This window comes from Passer montanus, unplaced genomic scaffold, assembly GCF_014805655.1.
Source record: "Passer montanus isolate IOZ18808 unplaced genomic scaffold, ASM1480565v1 scaffold154, whole genome shotgun sequence".
NCBI lineage: Eukaryota > Metazoa > Chordata > Aves > Passeriformes > Passeridae > Passer > Passer montanus.
Genome location: NW_024362494.1, coordinates 974809 through 995979, shown reverse-complemented (window position 1 = coordinate 995979; position 21171 = coordinate 974809). Strand labels below are relative to the sequence as shown.

Genomic DNA, 21171 nt, shown 5'->3' with positions numbered 1-21171 from the left:
TAGGACAGAGATGGGGACAAAGAAAGGCTGGCAATGGGGACAGGGATGGGATTAGGGACAGAGATGGGGACAAAGAAAGGCAGGCAATGGGGACAGGGATGGGATTAGGACAGAGATGGGGACAAAGAAAGGCTGGCAATGGGGACAGGGATGGGATTAGGACAGAGATGGGGACAAAGAAAGGCAATGGGGACAGGGATGGGATTAGGGACAGAGATGGGGTCAGGGACAGGGACAGGGATGAGGAGGGGATGGAGACAAGGATGGGGATAGGGCCAGGGACAGAGGTCACCTCAAAACACGCTGTGCCAGCAGGGATTCATGTGGCACTGCCTGGTGCTCTCATCCTCCCTGGGCACCTGCTGGGCCCACCACTGCTCATCTGCCTGCTGCTTGTCTGCCCCTCTCTCTGCCCCCAGCTGTGCCCACCTCTTCAGCTCCTGTGCCTGCCCACCCCATCTGCTGCCTCTGTGCCTGCAGAGCCCTCAGTGCCACAGCCTGGGAGGGGCTCGCTGGGCATGGGCGGGCACGGGGATGGGCTGGCACGGGGAGTGCAGGCCCCCTGACACCGTGTGTCTGTCCCAGGCTGCACGTTTGCAATGCCAGGCTCCTGGGGCAGCCACGTCTGGCACTGCTGTTTTGTCCCTGTGCCTGTTTTGAGCTCCTTCATCTGCACCGACCTCTTGCTATTCCCAGAATGTTTGGGATAAGGAAATGTGGGATGGAGGTTTCCTCCTCCTCAGCCTTTTGTTCTTCTTGGTGATTCCCCCTGCTCAGGCTGAAAGCCAAGGGTTTTGTGGGGTCCTTGCTGTGGAAGCTGACAGGGCTCTGTGCCCCCTTCACAACTCCCCCAAGCTCGAGCATCCCCAGCAGAGCAAGGTGCTGCAGATTTTGGTGTGCCCCTTCCTCTACAACAAATCCTCATCTTTTACCCATCTAGAGTGGCCCATGGCGAGGGTCAGCTGCCCCCACCACCCCGAGGGCTCTCCCTGCTTCTCCCCCTCCTCCTCTGCTGCTGCTGTGGCTGTGCCTGGAGTGAAGCTGAGCTCGGCTGCTGCCTCCACCTCCTCCTGCAGGGCCCCCCAGCTTCCCCTTCACATCCCCCTGCCCCGGTGCCCTGTGCTGCACCCATGAGCCCTCCGTGTCCCCCTGCTGCCACCACTCTGTCCCCTGTCCCTTTGCAGCCCTTGGTGATGGCCTCAGCCTGGCAGGACACAGCCAGGCTTTAAATCAAACAGCTTTCAATTAAAGTGGAATAACGATGGGGCAGCTGCTGGGAGCAGGATCTGGGGGTGGGACCACCTCTCCTCCCTGAGCCTGGGGGGCACAGGGAGGGAAACCAGGAGTCCTCAGCCGTGTGGGGTGACATGGAGCACATCCCCCGAAGCCACCCACACCCCAGCCTTGGCAAGGAACTGGCTCTACCACGTGCGTTTATTTCTTTCCAGGGCGAACAGAAAGGGTGGGAGGGTGCAGGTGGGAGCTGCTGGGGGTTGGTGGGAGCTCAGCCCCTGCCCCGAGCGGGGCTGGGGCTAAACCAGCCCGTAGTAACGCCGGTAAGCCTCCTGCAGGCCGATCTGGTCGGCCAGCTCGTCACAGTCGGGGTTGAGCTCGCACACCTCGCGCTTGGCCTCCAGCGGGTCCCGCGGGGCTCCCGAGGCGCTGCAGGGGACAAAGGGGACACCAGGGGGTGTGGGGGGTCTGGGGAGGGGCTGAGCCAGCGACCCCCCCCCAGTCTGGGGCTGCAGCCTCACCTGCCATAGCCGTAACTGCGCTTCTGCCTCTGCACCAGCTCGGCACTGGCGCGTCTGGAGACAAAGGCTGCAGGGACAGCGAGGGGTCAGGGGGTCGTGTCCCCTGTCCCGGGGTCCTGTCCCCCATCCCCAGGGCAGTGGGGCCGGGGTCAGGGTGATCCCGTCCCCATGGCAGTGGGGCTGGGGGTCAGGGGTTTCTGTCCCCTGTCCTCGGGGCCGTGTCCCCTGTCCCCTGTCCTGGGGTCCTGTCCCCCATCCCCAGGGCAGTGGGGCCAGAGTCAGGGTGGTCCTGTCCCCGGGGTCCTGTCCCCAGGGCAGTGGGGCTGGGGGTCAGGGGTTTCTGTCCCCTGTTCCCGGGGCCGTGTCCCCTGTCCCCTGTCCCTGGGGTCCTGTCCTCTGTCCCCAAGGCAGTGGGGCCAGGGTCAGGGGGGTCCTGTCCCCTCTCCCCAGGGTCACTCACCTTCGGAGCTGGGCGAGTCCTTGGTGCTGGCAGAGCCATCGGCAGCTGCGGGTGACACGGAGGGGTGGCTGGGCTCAGAACGGGGCTCTGCTCCCACCCCACTCCTTCTGGAGCTCACATCCCTCACTGAGACCCCCCGCAATCTACCAGTCCCTATCTCCCCGTGCCCCCCACCCCAAAGCTCAGTTTTCCCAGCCCCTTGGCTCCCTCCAGGGCACAGAACCAGCCCCAGTGTCCCCACCAGCCCTGGACTCCCCGGTACCTCTGCGGCAGAGGCCAAGGGTGAGCAGGGCCAAGAGGCTCAGCAGGACCAGGGACTTCATGGTGCCTCCCTGTGCTGGGCTGGGTGCAGCCCTGGCTCCCTGGGTGCCTTTATAGGGTCCTGTGGCCTTGGCAGGGGGGGCCTGGCCTCCCCAGGGTTATTTTCAGCACATCCGCCACGGCCGGAGCTGCTGGCAGAGGTGGCAATTGTGGTTTGGGATGAACTTGGTCCCCCTGTGCCCAGCCAGAGCCCACAAAGGGAGGGAAAAGTGGCCCCAGGCCAGGGGGGATTTGCTGGTGGGCCCAGCCCTGCCAGGCTGGCAGTGCCCAGTCCCCACTGGAATGGGTGATGGGGCACTGGGGGCTCCCCCATCACCCACTGCCCGTCCCAGCTCCCACTGCTGCACCCCAGAATCATCTTCTGTGACACAGGGAGACCTCCCTGCCAAAACCTTGGGGTTTCCCTCCATGTGCAGAGCCAGCAGGAGCTTTCTGGCCCATTTTTGGGGAGCAGCTCGTGCTTCTTTCGGGCACTGTCACCCCGTGTCCCTGGGCAGGGTGAGCAGGTGCCTCAGTCTCTGCACAGCTCCCCCCTGCCCACGCCCTGGGCAGATGCTGCGTGGCCAGGGCACTCAGAGCCCCTGGAGAACATTCCTCTTTCACATCCTGACCACTTTCTGATCCTGTAAACCCCAGCCCTGTCTCGGGAAGCGGAACTGGAGGCTTTGGGGCAGCCAGAACTGCTGAAGCAGAGCCTTTGTCAGACAAAGCCATAAAGTACAGAGTACGTGGGCCAAGAGCACAGCAGGAGCCAAGCTGAACAACAGCCCCGGTTTATTGAGATTCCAGCACAGCCAGGGGGGGCAGAGGGGAAACTGCTGCAGCTCTAATTGCTCCCAGAGGTTGGGGAGTGGTGCAGCAGCCACTGCCCATCCCAGCTGGGCCCTCAGAGCCCGTGCCCTCAGCCTCTCTGAGTCCTCAGCAGGTGCAGGGCACTCTCCTCACTCCCTGCCCAGCCCCAAGGACAGCCTGTCCATGCTGGAGGGGCACAGCACTGCTGGGGCTCTGCCAGGGAGATCCTGGGAGCTTTGGCTTCCCCAGCCCGCAAAGAGAAAGAGGCAGGAACGACTCTGGGTGGGGAAAAACCAGGCTGGCTCTAGAAGGTTCCACAGGAAAAGATGAAAACCCTGTGCTACAAACCCACAAAGAGGAGGCAGGGCTGCTCCAACCTCTGCACAGATCCCTGGATACCTCGGGTGCTGGGAGGGGACCAGGGCTAGAAAATAACTCAAACAGAATGAATGGTAAGGAGGAAATCAGGGCAGCAGCTGCTGCCACATCTGCAACAGGCAGTGGTGTGAACAGAGACTGAATGAACCTGCAAGCACAGCAGGAGCCCTGGCTGTGAGCCACTCGTGGGCTCCTCAGGCCTGGGCACAGCCTGGCCTGGCGTTTAAGGCACTGAATTTTGGCTAATGCACAACTAAAACAGCAACAAACCCCCAAACGTGGCTTTGGAAACTGGAATCAGGCCTGTCACAGCACTGAGTGGAGCAGAGGAGAGCACAGCCACACTTTGTGACACTCCCCTCTGTCTAGCTGAGTAGGAAACAGGGAATTGCCATCCATTTGCAAAGATCCCAATTTTTTTTTTTGTTTCTGCACCAAATCTGATCAAACTGTGCCAGTCCAGCAGCTGTTTCAGTCCCTCTGCAGTCTCCAGTGGCCTGCTGGGGTGATTCTCAGTCTGGGTACCTTGTCCCATCAGTGCTTTGGGATGATGACCTGTCCCAGCAGAGCCTGTGGGACATCCCGTGGCCTCACTGGGGCTCCTGGAATGTCATGATGAGTTCTCGTTGCTCCTTACTGGCTGCCTGGAAGGAACACAAGCCACAGAGCTCAGCAGGATGCTCTGTCCCCGAGACCACCCCACATCCCACCCACTGCAGGGGGAAAGGCACCTGAGCCCCCAGAGACCATGCCCACACCTCAAGTTTCAGCAGGACTTGGCTGCTGGGGAGGTGCTGGAGAAGGGGAGGGTTTGGAAGTCATTGCAGGCCCCACTGAGCTCTGCTGAGAGGAGGAGGTTGGGCTGGGCTGGGCTGGTCTGGTCTGGTCTGGGTTGGGTTGGTTTTATTTGGTTTGGGTTGAGTTGGGTTGGTCTGGGTTGATTTGGTCTGGTTTGGTTTGGGTTGGTCTGGTTTAGGTGGGTCTGGTCTGGATTGGGTCTGGTCTGGTTTGGGCTGGTTTAGTCTGGTTTAGGTGGGTCTGGTCTGGTTTAGTCTGGTCTGGTTTAGTCTGGTTTAGGTGGGTCTGGTCTGGTTTGGGTTGGTTTGGTCTGATTTAGTCTGGTTTGGGTTGGTTTAGTCTGGTCTGGTTTGGGTTGGCTGGGTCTGGTTTGGTTTAGTTTAGTCTGGTCTGGTTTAGTCTTGTTTGGGTTGGTCTGGTCTGGTTTGGTTTGGTCTGGTTTAGGCGGGTCTGGTTTAGTCTGGTTTGGGTTGGTCTGATCTGGTTTGGTTTGGTTTAGTCTGGTTTGGGTTGGTTTAGTCTGGTCTGGTTTGGGTTGGTCTGGTCTGGTTTGGTTTAGTCTGGTTTGGGTCAATCTGGTCTGGTTTGGGTTGGTTTAGTCTGGTTTGGGTTGGTTTAGTCTGGTTTGGGTTGATCTGGTTTGGGTTGGTTTGGTTTACTCTGGTTTAGGTGGGTCTGGTCTGGTTTGGTTTGGGTTGGGTTGGTTTAGTCTGGTTTGGTTTAGTCTGGTCTGGTTTGGGTTGGTCTTGTCTGGTTTGGGTTAGTTTAGTCTGGTTTGAGTTGGTTTAGTTTGGTTTGGATTGGTTTAGTCTGGTCTGGTTTGGGTTGGTCTGTTCTGGTTTAGTCGGGTCTGGTTTAGTCTGGTTTGGGTTGGTTGGGTCTGATTTAGTCTGGTTTGGTCTGGTCTGGTTTGGGTGGGTCTGGTCTGGTCTGGTTTGGTTTGGGTTGGTTTAGTCTGGTTTGGGTTGGTTTAGTCTGGTCTGGTTTAGGTGGGTCTGGTCTGGTTTGGTTTAGTCTGGTTTGGGTCAGTCTGGTCTGGTTTGGGTTGGTTTAGTCTGGCTTGGGTTAGTTTAGTCTGGTTTGGGTTGGTTTAGTCTGGTTTGGGTTGGTTGGGTCTGGTTTAGTCTGGTTTGGGTTGGTTGGGTCTGATTTAGTCTGGTTTGGTTTGGGTTGGTTTAGTCTGGTTTGGGTTGGTTGGGTCTGGTCTGGTCTGGGCGGGCCGGGTGCGTTTTTACCTGCCAGGCCTGCTGGCGAGCCTGGATCAGCTGCTGCAGCTCTGCAATCCTGCTCCTCCCCGCCAGCACGGCCTCGGCCAGCGCGCCGCTGCGCTGCTGCCGCTCCCGCAGCGCCCGGCGCAGGTGGGCACGGTGCTGCAGCAGCGAGGGCGCCAGCGCAGCGCGCACGTCCCGCTCCGGGCTCCCGCTGGGCCGCCTGCAACGCAGCACCCAGCCCTGCACTGCTGCTGGGCTGCCCCAAGCTGCAGCAGGCAGCCTCAGACACACCGCTGCAGCTGCAGCGCAGCTTCCTGCTCAGCAGGAAGGAGATCAGAGCAGCAGAAAGGATGAATAGGACAGTGGTCTGCGTAGCAGTATTTTGTGAAAATTCCTTTGTTAGGGTTTTTTCTCCTGAGGAGCCTCAGGAAAGAAATGTAAACAATAACTGCGTGCTGCTGGGGAATGCAACAGGTGCAGCTGGGACTGGGGCATGGTGGTTGTTTCTGATTCATGGCCAGTCACAGTCAGCTGGCTCAGACTCTCAGGAGTCCTTGTTGTCATTCCATTCCTGTTCTTTCTAACCTTCTAATAAATCCTTTTCTATTTTTTTAGTATAGTTTTAATGTATCATTTAAATATAACATATATCACAGTATAATAAACCAGCCTTCTGAAACATGGAGTCAAGATTCATGTCTCCACACATGGGGTATTGACCACAGGTCTGGATATTAATGCTTGGCTAGAATAACTCCCTAAGCTGCAGAAAAGTAAATCTAGAGAGATGTTAGGAAGGTCTAAATTTAAGCTGTTGTATTGTATCTTAAGGCTTACAAGCAGGTATTGTATTCAAAATAAGCAAAGGTAGGTGTGCTTATAGTGGTTGGACAGAACTACTGTCAATATGCTTTTGCTTTGTGTGATTGGTCAAAAATGTTTTAAAGTGAGTTGTAACACTGAGTTCTTTGTCTGCTGCTGGGGATGGGAGCTGCTGGCATCTTCCCACTGTCACAACCATGGAATGAGAGTGATGATGGAAAATAAAACAGCTCGAGAGGTGTTCCCCAAGAGTGCTGTCCCATTTGTGATTTGTGCAGACTGCCCAGCACTGGTCCCACACAGCTGCCAGCTGGGATCAGCCCTTGGCTCCCACAGCCTCCTCTGGCACAGGGAACTGAGCACAGCCACAGCAGGGACCCCAGAGGAGCCCCTGGCAGCTCCTCCCCAAGGCAGCCCTGTGGCTCCCACAGCCTCCTCTGGCACAGGGAACTGAGCACAGCCACAGCAGGGACCCCAGAGGAGCCCCTGGGAGTTGGCCCTGGGTGGGTGCTTGGAACAGGCAGGTGTCATCACCCCCTCAGCACAGGAACACAAAATCTTGTTTCTGGTCCCAGTCCCCAGTGTCTGCTGGGGCCAGGGACACAAAGAGCACCCAGGGGACTCTGCTGCTGGACAGGTGCTGTGCCCAAAACTGCCCATCAGCCCTCTGGGTTGTCCCCAGCTCAGTGGCACTGACGTCCCTGCACTAAGGAAGGGAATGGAAATGGCTCCTGGGCCCAGAGAAGCACAGATTAAACTGATTTCTGTGTGTTTTAGCCCCAGTGACACTGCTGTAAAGATACAGCAGCTTTCAGACCCTCCCTTGCAGCATGAGGCCAGCAGGACAGGCAAAGACAGCCCAGGAACTGCCTGCTGCCTCTGCAGGAGCACGACCCCCAGCCCTGGCCATCCATACCACGCTGGCTCTTCCCGGTCCTTTGCCTCCTCCACGATCTTATCCAGTGAATTGAGGAGTTCCTCCAGATTCCCTTCATTTTTCACCTCCTGGATCTCCTCCTGTGAAGGAAGGACACGAGGTGAACAAACACTGGCACCACTCTGGTTGTGAGCCTTGGCTGGTCAGGGAATCAGGGAATTGTCTGGCTTCAAAGGGACCTTAAAGCACATCTTGTTCCACCCTCCACTATCCCAAACCCCATCCAACCTGGCCTTAAATTCCTTCAGGGATCCAGGGGCAGCCGCAGCTTCTCTGGGCACCCATGCCATGGCCTCAGCACCCTGACAGGGAACAATTCCTTCCCAATTTCCCATCTAACCCTGCCCTCTGGCAGGGGGAAGCCATTTCCCCTTGTTCTTGTCACTCCATCCCTTATCCAAAGTCCTTCCAGCTTTGTCCTGGATGAATCCTGGAATCCTGGATGAATCCTGGATGATGAACACCCTGGGAATCACCATTCCTGGGGGTATTTAACAGATGGGTGCATGTGGCACTTAGGGACATGGTTTAGTGGTGGCCTTGGCCATGCTGGGGAAATGCTTGGACTGCACAGCCCTGGTGGTGTTTTCCAACCTGAGCAATCCTACAGCTTCTTCTGGGGAAGACAGAACTCTGGAGAGAACAGATTTCTGCTTTGCATTTAGGAAATGCATTTGCTGCCCTTAATATCAACCTGTTCAGCACTTTTCCAGTGGGCTTTGAACCCCTTTTTTGGACACTCCTCTGCAGCATTTAGGAAATGTATTTGCTGCCCTTAATATCAACCTGTTCAGCACTTTTCCAGTGGGCTTTGAACCCCTTTTTTGGACACTCCTCTGCAGCATTTAGGAAATGTATTTGCTGCCCTTAATATCAACCTGTTCAGCACTTTTCCAGCGGGCTTTGAACCCCTTTTTTGGACACTCCTCTGCAGCATTTAGGAAATGCATTTGCTGCCCTTAATATCAACCTGTTCAGCACTTTTCCAGTGGGCTTTGAACCCCTTTTTTGGACACTCCTCTGCAGCATTTAGGAAATGTATTTGCTGCCCTTAATATCAACCTGTTCAGCACTTTTCCAGCGGGCTTTGAACCCCTTTTTTGGACACTCCAAACCCCTCTGCAGCCCCCCGGGGCCCCCAACCCTGCTCACCTTGATGGACGCCTGCAGCTGGGAGATGAACTGATCGTAGATGCTCCTGGTCAGCTGCGGCTGCAGCTTGTAGAAGCAGCGGTAGCAGCTGACGAACCTCTGGTAGCTGCAAGGAGGGCGGGATCAGGACCGGGGCACGGCGGGGCCGGGTCGGGGCCAGGCCCAGAGCCGGGCCCGGGGCTGCTCCCGGGGCTCGGTGTCACGGCAGGGCCGGGCCCGGGGATCAGGGGGTCCCTCCCCGCCCCCGCCTCACCTCCCGGCGGCCACCAGCTTCTCCAGGAACGTGTCCACCACGGTGCTGAACAGCTCGGAGCGCCCCGGGGTCGGGCCGTCCCCGCCATCGGCGCCGCCGCCCTCAGCCGCGGGAAGAGAACGCGGGAAGGCGGCACGGGAACGGAGCGCGGGAACGGAACGCGGGAAAGCGGCACGGGAACGGAGCGCGGGAAGAGCTCGCGGGAACGGAGAGCGGGAAGGGAGCGCGGGAAGAAAACGCGGGAAGGCGGCACGGGAACGGAGCGCGGGAACACGGCACGGGAAGAAAACGCGGGAAGGCGGCACGGGAACGGAGCGCGGCTTGTGCCGCTCGCCGTGGTCGCCCCACCCGGCCGCTCCCGGTCCGAAGCAAACCGCGATAAAACCACCGCGCGAAGAAGCTGCCGCCTCCCGGAGCGGGGCCGCGCCCGGCCCCGAAGCGCAGCACCCCGTGCCAAACCGCCCTTCTCTGCCCCGTGGAAATGCCCGCCCTGCCCTCCAGCGACTTTGTGCGAAATAAAACGAGCAAGGCCGAAGAATTCAAGGAGAAAAGAAGAAGCGAAGTTCAGCCCGGTTAGAGAATAAAAGAAGCGACATTTCCCATGTGGCAGCCACGCAGGAGCCAGCCCGCACCCTGGGTCACGGCTGGTTCCACGTGCTCCAGCCGGTTCTCCCCGGCTCGCTCGGCCACTGAGCAGCCACCGAGTTCTCAGGCAGCTCACGGCCCTCTCCTAGCCCTAGTCCTAGTCCAAAGGCTAAGGGTGAAACCCTCTTTGTGACACGACAAAAAGCAGCAGCCTCCCCTGGCGTGGAGAGTCGTGTGCTTTTAAATGCAGGCACCAAACTGAAGGTCTCTCAAGTTTATTAGTTGTCAAGTTGCTGGTTACGAGAGGAACATGAAGTTTGACAGTGTCTCCCCACACTGGTGCTGCTGCCCCTCTGCTCTGCACACTGGGACTGGCCCTGCTGCACCTGGCAGAGGTTGATTGTTATTGTTCCTGCTAAATTACTGTTAACATCCTGCTGCCTTGTGATTTGGGGTGCTGTTGTTCTGCTTTTCAGAGCAGAATCTATTATTAGAGCAAGAGCAGACTGGTGTCGACTTTTAAACAACAAACAGGTGACTGGAGCAGGTGCAGAAGGTGCTGCTCCAACAACTCCACCAGTGGTTCCAGCATCCAGTGCCTTTCTGAGCACTGCAAGAAACAAAACTGGGATGAAGAGGCTCTGATAACTCACCCACAGCCCCATCACAGCACTGCACCTTAGAATCAAGCCCTGCCCTTAGCAGAGAAACCTCTCCCACCTCAGCAGCAGCAGCTTCAGCACTCTCCATCTCCAGCAGGCGTGGTGGCATGTCCAGTGCCTGCTGGGCAGGGACAACACTGGCACGAAGGGCAGAGCCACACTTGGTGAGTCCCCTCAGGAAGAGACAGCCAAGTGGAGCCCAGCGACAGCCACAGGTCAGCAGGATCAACACCTCAACCAAATTCCTGGTTAGGGCAGAAGGGGGATGGAGGTGGTGTGCTCTGTTTTGTGCAGGTGCACCCTGAGCCCTCCAGATGTGGCTAACCAGGACGAGCACCACGTGTGGACTGGCAGCATGAAAGGCAAATCTCAACCACCAAGAGCAGCAGAGTGCAGTCAAAACAACCCCCTCCCTCCCCTCCCCAAAAAGCAGCCTCTGGTTTCATTCCCCTGAAGTTTTCACCTGGTAAAATACACAGACCGTAGCTCAGGCTTCTGATCCAGCAATTGTGCAAAACATTATCCTTGCCCTTCCCAAACTGGAAGGGCAGAATTTAAACTCGTGAAGTGAGCCATCACTTCTCATTCAATAGAAACATGCCTGTCAGGTTTGAACTGGATCAAAAGCCAGCACAAGGTTTCTCCTTCCCCACGTCCCATCTAATTGTAGCTCAAAGCCCATTCAGTTCTCATCCAGCTGCTGGCAGCACCACGATCAAACACTTCCAAACTGCATTTCTGGGCTTCAACTAACTAAGGTGGGAAGTGGCCACAGCCACTCTGAACATGCAGGATTGACACACTGAACGAGGCCACAGGACAACCATTCAGCTCCCCAGAAATCAGAATAAGCTTCCCTAAAATAAAAAAATTAAATTACAACAGATTAAAAACACAGGTTAGGTGTCAAAACCGCCATCAGCTAATTCCAAACAGCCAGCTCAGCCCCTGACTTGCTATCAGCCAGCTGTTTGGAGGATGAGAGACAGGGAACATTTTCCAAGAATGTACAAAACAAGTATGTAGATCTATTCAAAACGCAGGAAATCAGGTCTGAAGTGGTTCCAGGTTACTCTTGTCTCACATCTTCTAGAAATAAAAGCAGGTAATTGGAGAAAGTCACTTGTCTATTTTCTGCTTCCAGTTTCTCACAGCACAACTGCCACTAGAGACATCCCAGCAGAGGGTCCTGCTGCAGGCTGTGAGACTCCTTGGAAGTTTGGCAAAGATGAAAATAATTTAAAGAGAATAAACTGGCTTTTTGCTTAAGCCAGTAAGTCTTTAATTAAAAAAAAAAAAAAAAAGAATTAATAACTTGCCAGGATGCATTCACACACCTGGAACAGGGTGTTCCAGGCAAAGAGCACTGCCAAAGGTCACAGTTGAAGCGAAACCAGCAGCAGACCATTGCATGACACTCAGATCTAAAGAGGTGGAGTGCAGCTGCTTTTGCATCTGCCTTGTGCTGTGAAACCAGCCAGAGACAAAGGCACAGCAGCTGCGTGGCATCCCAGGCTCTCCCCTGCACCAGTCCAGACTCAGAGAGTTCACAGGAAGGTTCTCCTCCCCCAGCTGCCTCTACCAGTGCCTCGAGTCCACCAGCTCTGGGCGCAGGCTCAGCTTCTTCAGGGTTTCATAGCCCACCACGATGACAATGGTGGAAGGAGTGGCCGAGATGATGCGGGCAGAGAGGCCTTTAGTCAGCCCCCAGGGGCCTTCCTCTGCAATGAGCTGCTTGAAGGTGAGAATGATGGAGCTCTTGCCTTCCACCTGCAATGCCAGAACAAACATTGACAGAGCTGCCAGGCTCCATGCTGAGCTGCTCTGGGGCTCTGCTGCAGCTGAATGCTCTGGAGACAACAGATCAGCCTTGCTCTGCTCTCCAGAACTCCCTGAGGAGGGGAGCAGAAAAAGCACAAAGTCCTAAGGAGGCAGCAGGGAGCAGCACCTCTCCCTTTGTGAAGGGAAAGCCTGTCTGAGCAGGCCAGGCTGGCACTGCCAGCAGAACAGGCAGCCTGGGCTCCTCTTGCTAATGCTGAGGGCCAATTAAGCAGCTGCTCCCAGGATGAAAGGCCCAGGGAGAGCAGGGAAGCAGCTCACCTGAAACCACAGAGATGAGAGAGGCCAGGCTGAACCCCACCCTGCCCTGTGCCAAGCGTGCTGAGCTCTTACCTGGACCCGAGCCCTCACCACATCCATGGGGTTGGTGAGGGTGGAAGCTGTGGCAGCTGCAAGGGGCCCCGATATTGCTTGCAGGAGGAGGTGGGGACAGTCTTTAGGAGTCAAACTCGAAAGCTGTTCTGGGAACAGGAGAGAGAGGAAAGTTTCAGACTTTCAGTGGCTGCTTATAATTTCCTTAGCTGCCCTCTGTAACTCCAGCTGATTTCCAGTGGGCAGAATCCCTCATTTGCAGCCTGCCAGCTCCTCCCACAGAATCTCCAAGTGGTGCTTCCTACACCAACCAGAAAGCTGGCACAGCACAGGGAGCAGGACTCATCACAGAGCTGGCTCCAGGACACTCCCCATGCTTTGTCCCACAGCTTCCCCTCTCGCTCCCAGGCCTGTGGGGCAAACTGGACAGAATCAGCTGCCACGTTCCCAAAACAGGGCAGGAAAATACCCCCCCTCTTTAGAAGGTGGAGGAAGCCTTAGGACAAGGCTCTGTTGGAAGGTGTCTGCAGAGATTTGTACAGAAAGCTGTCGCCACTGGCACACTGTCCAGGAGATACCCTGGTATCCCACTGTGGATCCCTCAGGAGAAAAGCACCACGAAAAGCTCATCCCAGATCTCCTCACTCTGCTCCTGCTGCCTGGCCAACAGGATCTGAATCTCCCACACTTTCATTGGTTGAAGTTGGACAGAAGAGTGTTCAAAGGCCCCATTTTTTGGACTATGAGGAAGCCTGGCTGGCAGGAGGGACGGAAGCAGCTCTGTTTGAGACCTTGAACACTGACTGGAATCAGGGCCAGCAGTGTCCTTTGAACCCCAGGAGGGTTCAGTGACCCTGGCTGCTGCTCCAGGGACAGAGCACTGGGAAATGCAGCCAGAGCAGATTCATTGACAGCTGGGGCTCATGTTTCCCAGCATCTCAATTTCCACTGAGGAGACAATGACAGAGCAAACACCTGGAAGCTGAGAGCTCTGGTCTCTCCATATCAACTGCCTTTTCTCACATGCCCTCCTTTGAGCCCTTTTGGCATGAAAATCTTACAGTTAGTACAATGGGTTTTGCTCTTATAAACTGCTGACGTGGAGACTGATGGGAGCACTCCCACAAAGCACAGACCAACATGCCAAGCTGCCACTGGCATTTAAATGCAGCCTGGATGCAGAACCAATGCTTCCTCTAGCTACCAGAGGAAAGCACACAGGACCCTTTGAGACATCTGGATTTTGTAGAAGAGGTGACCTCCAAGATGTACTTTAGGCCCAGTACAGCAAAACCCAAACTGCTCATTGCCACCACCTTTTGGCAGAAATTATGTAACCAGACTTCTAAAAACCATGTGCAAAGCTGCATGGCAGAAATCTAAAGGATCATCAGGAGTGGAAATAAACCTTAGCTGGTCAATACCTTTAACCTTTGGAAACATCCCAAGGAGTGCAAGAACTGAGCTAGGGAGAAAGAACTTTCTACTGAGTGCAGTTTTCCATCACAAGACTCAGTGCCAACTTTAAAGTTGCCAAAACTGAAGCAACACCTGACAGAAATCCAGGGTTTGGCCCTTGTCTCTGCCTGTTGTTTGATTTTGCCATGGGATTTGTGTCTCTAAGAGTCCTTTTGCCATTCCTGAGTTCACATGAACTGAAAGATGAACTACACTTACCTGGTGGCTCCAAAACTCTGCCTTCCTCACTCCTGTGGAGAAGGCACTATTTGGGATTAGTGGAAGAGAAAGTTACAGCAGATGCATAAAACCCCACTTGCCTGCACAGACCAACATGCCAAGCTGCCACTGGCATTTAAATGCAGCCTGGATGCAGAACCAGTGCTTCCTCTAGCTACCAGAGGAAAGCACACAGGACCCTTTGAGACATCTGGATTTTGTAGAAGAGGTGACCTCCAAGCTGTACTTTAGGCCCAGTACAGCAAAACCCAAACTGCTCATTGCCACCACCTTTTGGCAGAAATTATGTAACCAGACTTCTAAAAACCATGTGCAAAGCTGCATGGCAGAAATCTAAAGGATCATCAGGAGTGGAAATAAACCTTAGCTGGTCAATACCTTTAACCTTTGGAAACACACAAAGGAGTACCAGAACTGAGCTAGGAAGAAAGAACTTTCTACTGAGTGCAGTTTTCCATCACAAGACTCAGTGCCAATTTTAAAGTTGACAAAACTGAAGCAACACATGACAGAAATCAAAGATTTGGCCCTTGTCTCTGCCTGTTGTTTGATTTTGCCATGGGATTTGTGTCTCTAAGAGTCCCTTTGCCATCTATGAGATTCCTGAGTTCACATGAACTGAAAGATGAACTACACTTACCTGGTGGCTCCAAAACTCTGCCTTCCTCACTCCTGTGGAGAAGGCACTATTTGGGATTAGTGGAAGAGAAAGTTACAGCAGATGCATAAAACCCCACTTGCCTGGAGCCATCCAGTTTGAAGTCCTGGAGCACTTGGACCCTTTGTTCTGCATTGAAACACTGCTGCTCTGTTAAACTTCCACCAACATATACAGAATTCCCACACACCCAGATGCAGCTCCTCAGCTCAGGAGAGATTCTGCTCCCACCCCCAGAGAGAAAGCAAACCACTCTGAATCCACAGTGTCAAGAGTCCATCCGAGGGGCTCCTGGCTCTCCTGGAACAGGACACATTTCAATCCTCCTTTCACTTACCAGCATAGAAGTGGTAGAAGGGCCACCAGACCGCACTGTTGGGAATATAAGTGAGCAGCGAGGCCACATAACCCCGGTAGAATCCTCTCAAACCGTCAGCCTTGAAAATCTGCACAATGATGTCCTTGGTTTGGCCAAAGACCAGCAGACGTTTGCCATCTTGGCTCTGCACCTTGAACCTGCCCATGCTTTCCCCTTTCCTCTGCATCATGAGGTGCTGGGAGACCACATCGATGGGCACCGTGATGCTCTGGGCCACCAGGGAGGCCGAGCCACCGGCCACCAGGGACTTGACAGCGTTGTTGTTGTTGTAGCGCGACACGTACTTGCGCGTGAGCTCGTAGGTGGTGACGTAGCACTGTCCTGAGATCAGGGTGAAGGTGTTCACCAGGAAGCCACGGTAGAGCCCAGCGGTCCCTTCCGTCCGCAGGATTTTCACGAAGGCGTCGAAGGTCCCGTTGTAGAGGCTCTTGCCCTTCTGAACCTGCAGCCGCGTGCGGATGAGCGTGAAGGGGTAAACGCTCACGCGGATCATCATAGTCATGCAAATCCCAAACACGTAGAATTTCCTTTTGTCCAGGTGCTCCCACTCAATGATGGGGATGTTGCGTTTGTCCTCCATGGCTCCTTGGGGTCCAGATCTCCCTCAAAGGTGCACAGCAGATCCAGGCCCAGCCTTCCAGGCTTGACCAAGCAGACTGCAAGTGCTGGTACCTGAAATGAGAGACCCCTTGGGTAGAGGACAAAGCCCCACTCCCTACAACCACCCACATCACCTCAACCCTGGCTGGCTCTCCTTGAGCACACAGCAAGCCCTTGCACAGCATCAAGCAGAGGGATTGTAACCTCCAGAGGCAGGGCCCTACCATGTGCCTGCTGGTGACATCTTGGGATGTCACTGTGGCTGTTTTCTGAGCTCCAGCAGCAGCTCTCACCACAGCCCAGACTGCTCTGTGGAAAAGCAAAGCTGCCCTGCTTTCAGAAGCAGATGAGCAGCACTCCAGCAGCACACACACCTTTTAATGGACACACAAGGTCAGGGATGGCCAAGGAAAGCAGCTTCTCCCCAGTCATTCCAGGTCTGGCATGCTCCCAGGTGTCAGGACGTCACTTTTCAGTTCCAGGACCTGTACAAAGAAGAAAGTGACAAGTCCTTTTGAGTTCCTAGATTCTCTGCATGAATTAGACCCATTTCTTTGGGCACTTCCACTCTTATCTTCCTAAAGCTGGAGGGTGATGAGAAGGTGAAAAGAACAACAATGGGAAAACAAGGCAAGTCAGCCATGTAAGAGTCCCCACACTGATGACCAAGGTCCTGAAAAGAAAGGGTTAAATCACAGCACAGGATCTCTCTGCTGAGCTGCTTGTCAGCTACATGAGCAAAGTTCACCCTCCCTTCCAACACTCCATCAGGTCTGACAACCCCCCTTCCACTGCTGGCTGTGCAGGAGCACCAGGAATGGGGAGGATGAGGAGGGAGGGGCTGGTTCAGCCTCCCCCAGCCCCAATTGCTGCAGCTCATCACCAAGTCCCAGCAGGCACCAACTGCTTCCCCACAACCAGGCTCCTGGTACTGTCAGCTGCTGTAATTAGTAAATTAACACCCTGCATGATTAACCAAGCTTGGGCTAAAGGAACTGACACACAGGGCCAGGCAGCAGGAGAAGCACAGCTCAGAAAATCACCCAAAACATGGAGCAGTTCACTGCTGGTAAGGACTTACTTTCACATCAAATTAAAAAAAAAAAACCACAACTGGGGTGTTTGAGTGGCTAAACTTTGGGGAAAGGCTCGACTGCAGCTGGATCATAACTTGTATTCCAGTGGCAGTGTGTGCCCAGGCACGAGCTGAGCTGCTGGAGAGCAGAGCCAGAGCAAGAAACAGGAACAAGGAAGCCAAAACCTTGATCTGCAAACAGATTCACCACGTGAATCTGAAAGGGATGGGCAGTCAGCACCACGCACTGATCTGAGGGCACTTCACATTACCAAGGCACAACAACAGCCTAAAGGAGCTCCAAGGGAGAAGGGATGGAGTGACAGGACAGGGGAACGGCTCCCACTGACCAGGAGCAGGGTTAGATGGGATATTGGGAAGGAATTGTTCCCTGGCAGGGTGGGCAGGGCCTGGCACAGAGCAGCTGTGGCTGCCCCATCCCTGGCAGTGCCCAAGGCCAGGCTGGACAGGGCTTGGAGCAGCCTGGGGCAGTGGGAGGTGTCCCTGCCCATGGCAGGGGGTGGGATGAGATGGCCTTTAAGGTCCTTCCAACCCAAACCAGCCTGGGATCCTTAGGGAAATGTCTCAACACTTCAGAATTCATGGAGAACCCACACAGGCCAGAGACATTCTGTTAGAAATAGTAACAAAGCAACTGGAAGTTGTTTACCTCTGGCACAGAGAAGAAATTGCAGTGATGAAATTAAGGCAGGTGAGGGGTGGGTGTCACCTTAAGTGACCATTTCACTGTCCATTGGCCAACAAAATATCTGCTGAACAGGAGCAAACAGCATTACAGGCTACCACAGCTCCTGCAGGTGGACAGGGGAGTTAAAAACACCCCAAAATCACCTTTTTACCATTGTAAAGACAGCTACACTTCACCCTGCCAGCCAATTGTCCTGGCAGTTAAGGCTCAACAAACACCACAGCCTGGATTGCTTTAGTTACAGTTACAGCCTTAGTGGGTTTGCTAATGCTGACATGATGTGACACAGAAAGCTTCCTGCACAGAAGTTATCTGAAATGAAAACATGACTTGGTTATTGTTGAGAGTCCCACTAGCTTAATTTTTCATTAAAAAAAATTAAAATAGAGTCTAGCCAATATGATTCCCTGGTGAAGCCTGAGGGTTTAGTCCATACTCTAAATTCCTCTGCCACCACCATGGAATTGAGCTCCCCACAAAGGAAAAGGAAGGGCTGCCTGCAAAAAACATTCTCATTACTGCAATATGGAAAACAAAATAATAATAATAATAATAATAATAATAATAATAATAATAATAATAATAATAATAATAAATACTTGATCTTCATTTAGTTTTACGTGCTCTAGTGCTTTGGGTTTAGAATTTAAGCCACAACTTCTTGAGGAAACAGCTGTACTTTTCTGCACTCTCACCAATAACTCCTCTCATTAGGGATCTGAATTAGACAAAGTCACTTTAACCCCATGGCTCTGAGGCACCCAAAGTCCCTCCTGGGTGGAAGAAGGAAGGGATGGATCCTGGCAGCTCCAGGGATGACCAGCATGGCTGCAATTCTCACTCTGCCAACATAAAGAGTTTTGCTCAGAGCATTTAATCTTCCAGAAATTTAGACCACGGCCTTGCTCAGGGATCCCATCACACTCATTAGGCAACTCTTTGATGATCTTTCAGGTAATTTTAGGGAGACTGAGAGAGAAGTAGTGGCTACATCTCCTAAGAACTGACCTGCCCTCCAAAACAAGGTACAAGCACACCACAGCTCACACATCCTTAAACTCTGGAGCAGCTTCCGTGCCAAAACCACCCCTCAGTGGTTCCTTCCCACTGTGCACAAACCAGCATTTCTTGAACTTCTGCCTGGAAATCCAAGCAGGGGCTACCAAGCAGGGTGTCCCTGCTCCTGCTCTCTCATCTGGGCACAGCCTCAGTGTCCTACACAGATAACTCAGAATAAACCCCCAGTATCATGGTCTTTACTGCCAGTCTGCTCCCCAAACTGCTCCTTGCTGCAGCTAGAGATGATTCCCTGGCAAACACAGGCAGGGCCTTTGTGTGCCCCGGGCAGGGACGTGCCCTGCCCAGCATGCTAATGCCTCAGCACCAGCCTGGGAACCATCTGCAGTCAGCCCGAGGCCGCCTGGCACCTCCAAGAGCACAGAAACACAGAACAGGCTGAGCTGGACAGGGCCCAGCAGGGGCCGGCCCCGGAGGGAACCTTTTGGGAATGGAACCTTGACCTTGGTGCTATCAGCAGCACAAGCAGCTCGCCCAGCTGGGCTGAGGCACCACATCCAGCTCACCTCATCCAGCTGGGCTGGGCACCACATCCAGCTCAGTGAGTTGAGCTACCACATCCAGCTCACCTCATCCAGCTGGGCTGGGCACCACATCCAGCTCAGTGAGTTGAGCTACCACATCCAGCTCACCTCATCCAGCTCACTCTGCTGAGCTAAGACACCACATCCAGCTCACCATACTGAGCTGAGCTAAGGTACCACATCCAGCTCACCACGTCCAGCTCACTCAGCTGAACCAAGGCACCACATCCAGCTCACTCAGCTGAGCTGAGGCACCATGTCCAGCTCACCTCATCCACCTCACCATGTCAAGCTCACCAAGCTGAGCTGAGGCACCACAACCAGTTCACACCGTCCAGCTCACCCAACTGAGCTGAGGCACCACGTCCAGCTCACTGAGCCCAGCTCACCTCATCCAGCTGGGCTGGGCACCACATCCAGCTCAGTGAGTTGAGCTACTCCAGCTCACTCAGCTGAGCTGAGGCACCATGTCCAGCTCACCTCATCCACCTCACCATGTCAAGCTCACCAAGCTGAGCTGAGGCACCATAACCAGCTCACCTCATCCAGCTCACCCAGCTGAGCTAAGACAACACATCCAGCTCACCACACGTCCAGCTCAGCCAGCTGAGGTAAGGCAACACATCCAGCTCACTGAGCTGAGCTACCACGTCCAGCTCACCACATCCAGCTCACCCAGCTAAGGCAACACATCCAGCTCACTGAGCTGAGCTAAAGCACCACATCCAGCTCACCCAGATGAGCTGAGGCACCACATCCAGCTCACCTTGTCCAGCTCACCACGTCCACCTCACTGAGCTGAGGCACCACATCCAGCTCACCTCGTCCAGCCCACCTGATCCAGCTGGCCCAGCCAAACCCTCTCCCCGCACTCACCCCGCGGCAGGAGGCGATCCAAGCCCTACAGGGGGCCAGTCCTGCTCCAAGCCCAGCCCGCAGCCCCCGGGCCAGCTGCACCCTGTGCCCGACGGCAGCGCTGCCCTCCCAGCACCGCGGGCAGGAGCGCCCCGCTTCCCCCGGGGGTGAACCCCCGCTCCGGCCGCAGCAGCTCCGGGGCAGGGAGCAGCGGCACAGCTCGCTCGGGGATGCGCTCAAGGTCACCGCCGGGCCACACGCAGGGATGCGGTGTCGGGACGGCTGCGGTGGCGGCGTGTCCCCGCTGTCCCCACGGGGGGCTCCGGCTGTTTCCCGTGCACCCGGGGAGGGTCCCTGGGCCCCTCAGCTCCTTCAATCCCCGGGGGTCTCTCGCCGAGGGGGCTCCGGGCCTTTCCCCCGGGGTCCTTCAGGGAAAGGGCCGGAGGGTCCCGGGCCGGGCCGCCACCGTGAGGCCTGGCAGGCCTCTCCCCGACCCCGGCCCCGGCCCCGGCCCCGGCCCCGGCCCCGGCTCCGCCCGGGGCCCGCGGAGGACACAGGCGGCGTTGCCTCTCGTCCCGGCCCCGGCAGCCGCTCACCTGAGGCCGGCGGGAGGCAGCCCCGGCCAGCCCCCGGCCCGGCCGCCCCATGGCCGCTCCCCGGCCGGAAGTGACCGGCGGCGTCAGCGCCCGAGCGCCGCCGCCATCTTGGGACCGGGCAGAGGTCACACCGGAAGTGCCCCCCCGCGCGCTTCCGGCCCGGAGTAAAGAGGGCGGCGGGGGGGTGGTGCCTTAAAGGGGCTGCGCCGAATTACGGCTCTTAAAGGGCCAGTACCGCTCAGGCTGGTCCCGCCTGGTGGAGGGGTCGCGGCGCGGCCAGGAGGGGGAAACAGCACGGAGGCACCCACAGGAGGGTGTGGTGGGCCGGTGTGAGAGGGATGTGCCTTGCTCCCTGCTCTCCATGCCCCTCGCTGCACGTGCAGGCTGCACAGGAGCATGTCCCTGCACACCCAAGTGTGTCCCTGCACACCCACACATGTTCCTGCATGCCCACACATGTCTCTGTATGCTCAGGAGTGTCCCTGCACAGCCAGGGGTGTCCCTGCACACCCACACGTGTGTCCCTGCATGCCCACACGTGTCCCTGCACACTCACACATGTCTCTGCACACTCACGTGTGTCACTGTACACCCACACATGTCCCTGCACACTCACACATGTCCCTGCACACCCACACGTGTCCCTGCACACTCACACATGTCTCTGCACACTCATGTGTGTCCCTGCACACTCACACGTGTCCCTGCCCACCCATGTGTGTCC

General features: G+C 55.6%; 3 protein-coding genes across 5 annotated transcripts; all 3 read right to left on the bottom strand.

Moving 5' to 3' along the window:
* Positions 1–1431: 1431 nt before the first annotated feature.
* On the bottom strand, positions 1432–4353 carry LOC120498882 (bone gamma-carboxyglutamate protein). 2 transcript variants are annotated; one of them, XM_039702088.1, is made up of 5 exons: positions 4231–4345; positions 2477–2663; positions 2215–2259; positions 1755–1821; positions 1432–1662 (listed from the first exon to the last, which is right to left on the bottom strand). In XM_039702088.1, exons 2-5 carry the CDS (start codon positions 2535–2537, stop codon positions 1533–1535), a joined length of 303 nt encoding a protein of 100 aa, XP_039558022.1. In that variant the 5' UTR covers positions 2538–2663; positions 4231–4345; the 3' UTR covers positions 1432–1532. The 2 variants fall into 2 exon arrangements, with proteins under 2 accessions (XP_039558022.1, XP_039558023.1); XM_039702089.1 differs by lacking the exon at positions 2477–2663 and having other exon boundaries at positions 4231–4353.
* Positions 3293–10234, bottom strand: PMF1 (polyamine modulated factor 1). Its single transcript, XM_039702122.1, has 7 exons — positions 10184–10234; positions 9253–9382; positions 8879–9074; positions 8626–8731; positions 7453–7553; positions 5739–5934; positions 3293–4349 (listed from the first exon to the last, which is right to left on the bottom strand). Exons 1-7 carry the CDS (start codon positions 10232–10234, stop codon positions 4296–4298), a joined length of 834 nt encoding a protein of 277 aa, XP_039558056.1. The 3' UTR covers positions 3293–4295.
* Positions 9723–20583, bottom strand: SLC25A44 (solute carrier family 25 member 44). 2 transcript variants are annotated; one of them, XM_039702071.1, is made up of 5 exons: positions 20448–20583; positions 15986–16096; positions 14970–15683; positions 12298–12425; positions 9723–11895 (listed from the first exon to the last, which is right to left on the bottom strand). In XM_039702071.1, exons 3-5 carry the CDS (start codon positions 15589–15591, stop codon positions 11704–11706), a joined length of 942 nt encoding a protein of 313 aa, XP_039558005.1. In that variant the 5' UTR covers positions 15592–15683; positions 15986–16096; positions 20448–20583; the 3' UTR covers positions 9723–11703. The 2 variants fall into 2 exon arrangements, with proteins under 2 accessions (XP_039558005.1, XP_039558006.1); XM_039702072.1 differs by lacking the exon at positions 20448–20583 and adding an exon at positions 19873–20015.
* Between the last annotated feature and the right edge of the window lie 588 nt (positions 20584–21171).

What these genes read in the sequence shown, in the direction of transcription:
- LOC120498882 (XM_039702088.1), bottom strand. Translation starts at nt 2,537, where the DNA reads ATGAAGTCCCTGGTCCTGCTGAGCCTCTTGGCCCTGCTCACCCTTGGC. An exon ending in CCTTGGCCTCTGCCGCAGAG is followed by an intron (nt 2,260 to 2,476) that starts GTACCGGGGAGT and finishes TGTCACCCGCAG; the next exon opens with CTGCCGATGGCTCTGCCAGC. An exon ending in CGCAGTTACGGCTATGGCAG is followed by an intron (nt 1,663 to 1,754) that starts GTGAGGCTGCAG and finishes TGTCCCCTGCAG; the next exon opens with CGCCTCGGGAGCCCCGCGGG.
- PMF1 (XM_039702122.1), bottom strand. Translation starts at nt 10,234, where the DNA reads ATGCCACCACGCCTGCTGGAGATGGAGAGTGCTGAAGCTGCTGCTGCT. An exon ending in CTGAAGCTGCTGCTGCTGAG is followed by an intron (nt 9,383 to 10,183) that starts GTGGGAGAGGTT and finishes TTTCGCACAAAG; the next exon opens with TCGCTGGAGGGCAGGGCGGG. An exon ending in AAGCTGGTGGCCGCCGGGAG is followed by an intron (nt 8,732 to 8,878) that starts GTGAGGCGGGGG and finishes CCCTCCTTGCAG; the next exon opens with CTACCAGAGGTTCGTCAGCT.
- SLC25A44 (XM_039702071.1), bottom strand. Translation starts at nt 15,591, where the DNA reads ATGGAGGACAAACGCAACATCCCCATCATTGAGTGGGAGCACCTGGAC. An exon ending in CTTCTACCACTTCTATGCTG is followed by an intron (nt 12,426 to 14,969) that starts GTAAGTGAAAGG and finishes TCCTGTTCCCAG; the next exon opens with AACAGCTTTCGAGTTTGACT. An exon ending in TGGTGAGGGCTCGGGTCCAG is followed by an intron (nt 11,896 to 12,297) that starts GTAAGAGCTCAG and finishes CTGGCATTGCAG; the next exon opens with GTGGAAGGCAAGAGCTCCAT.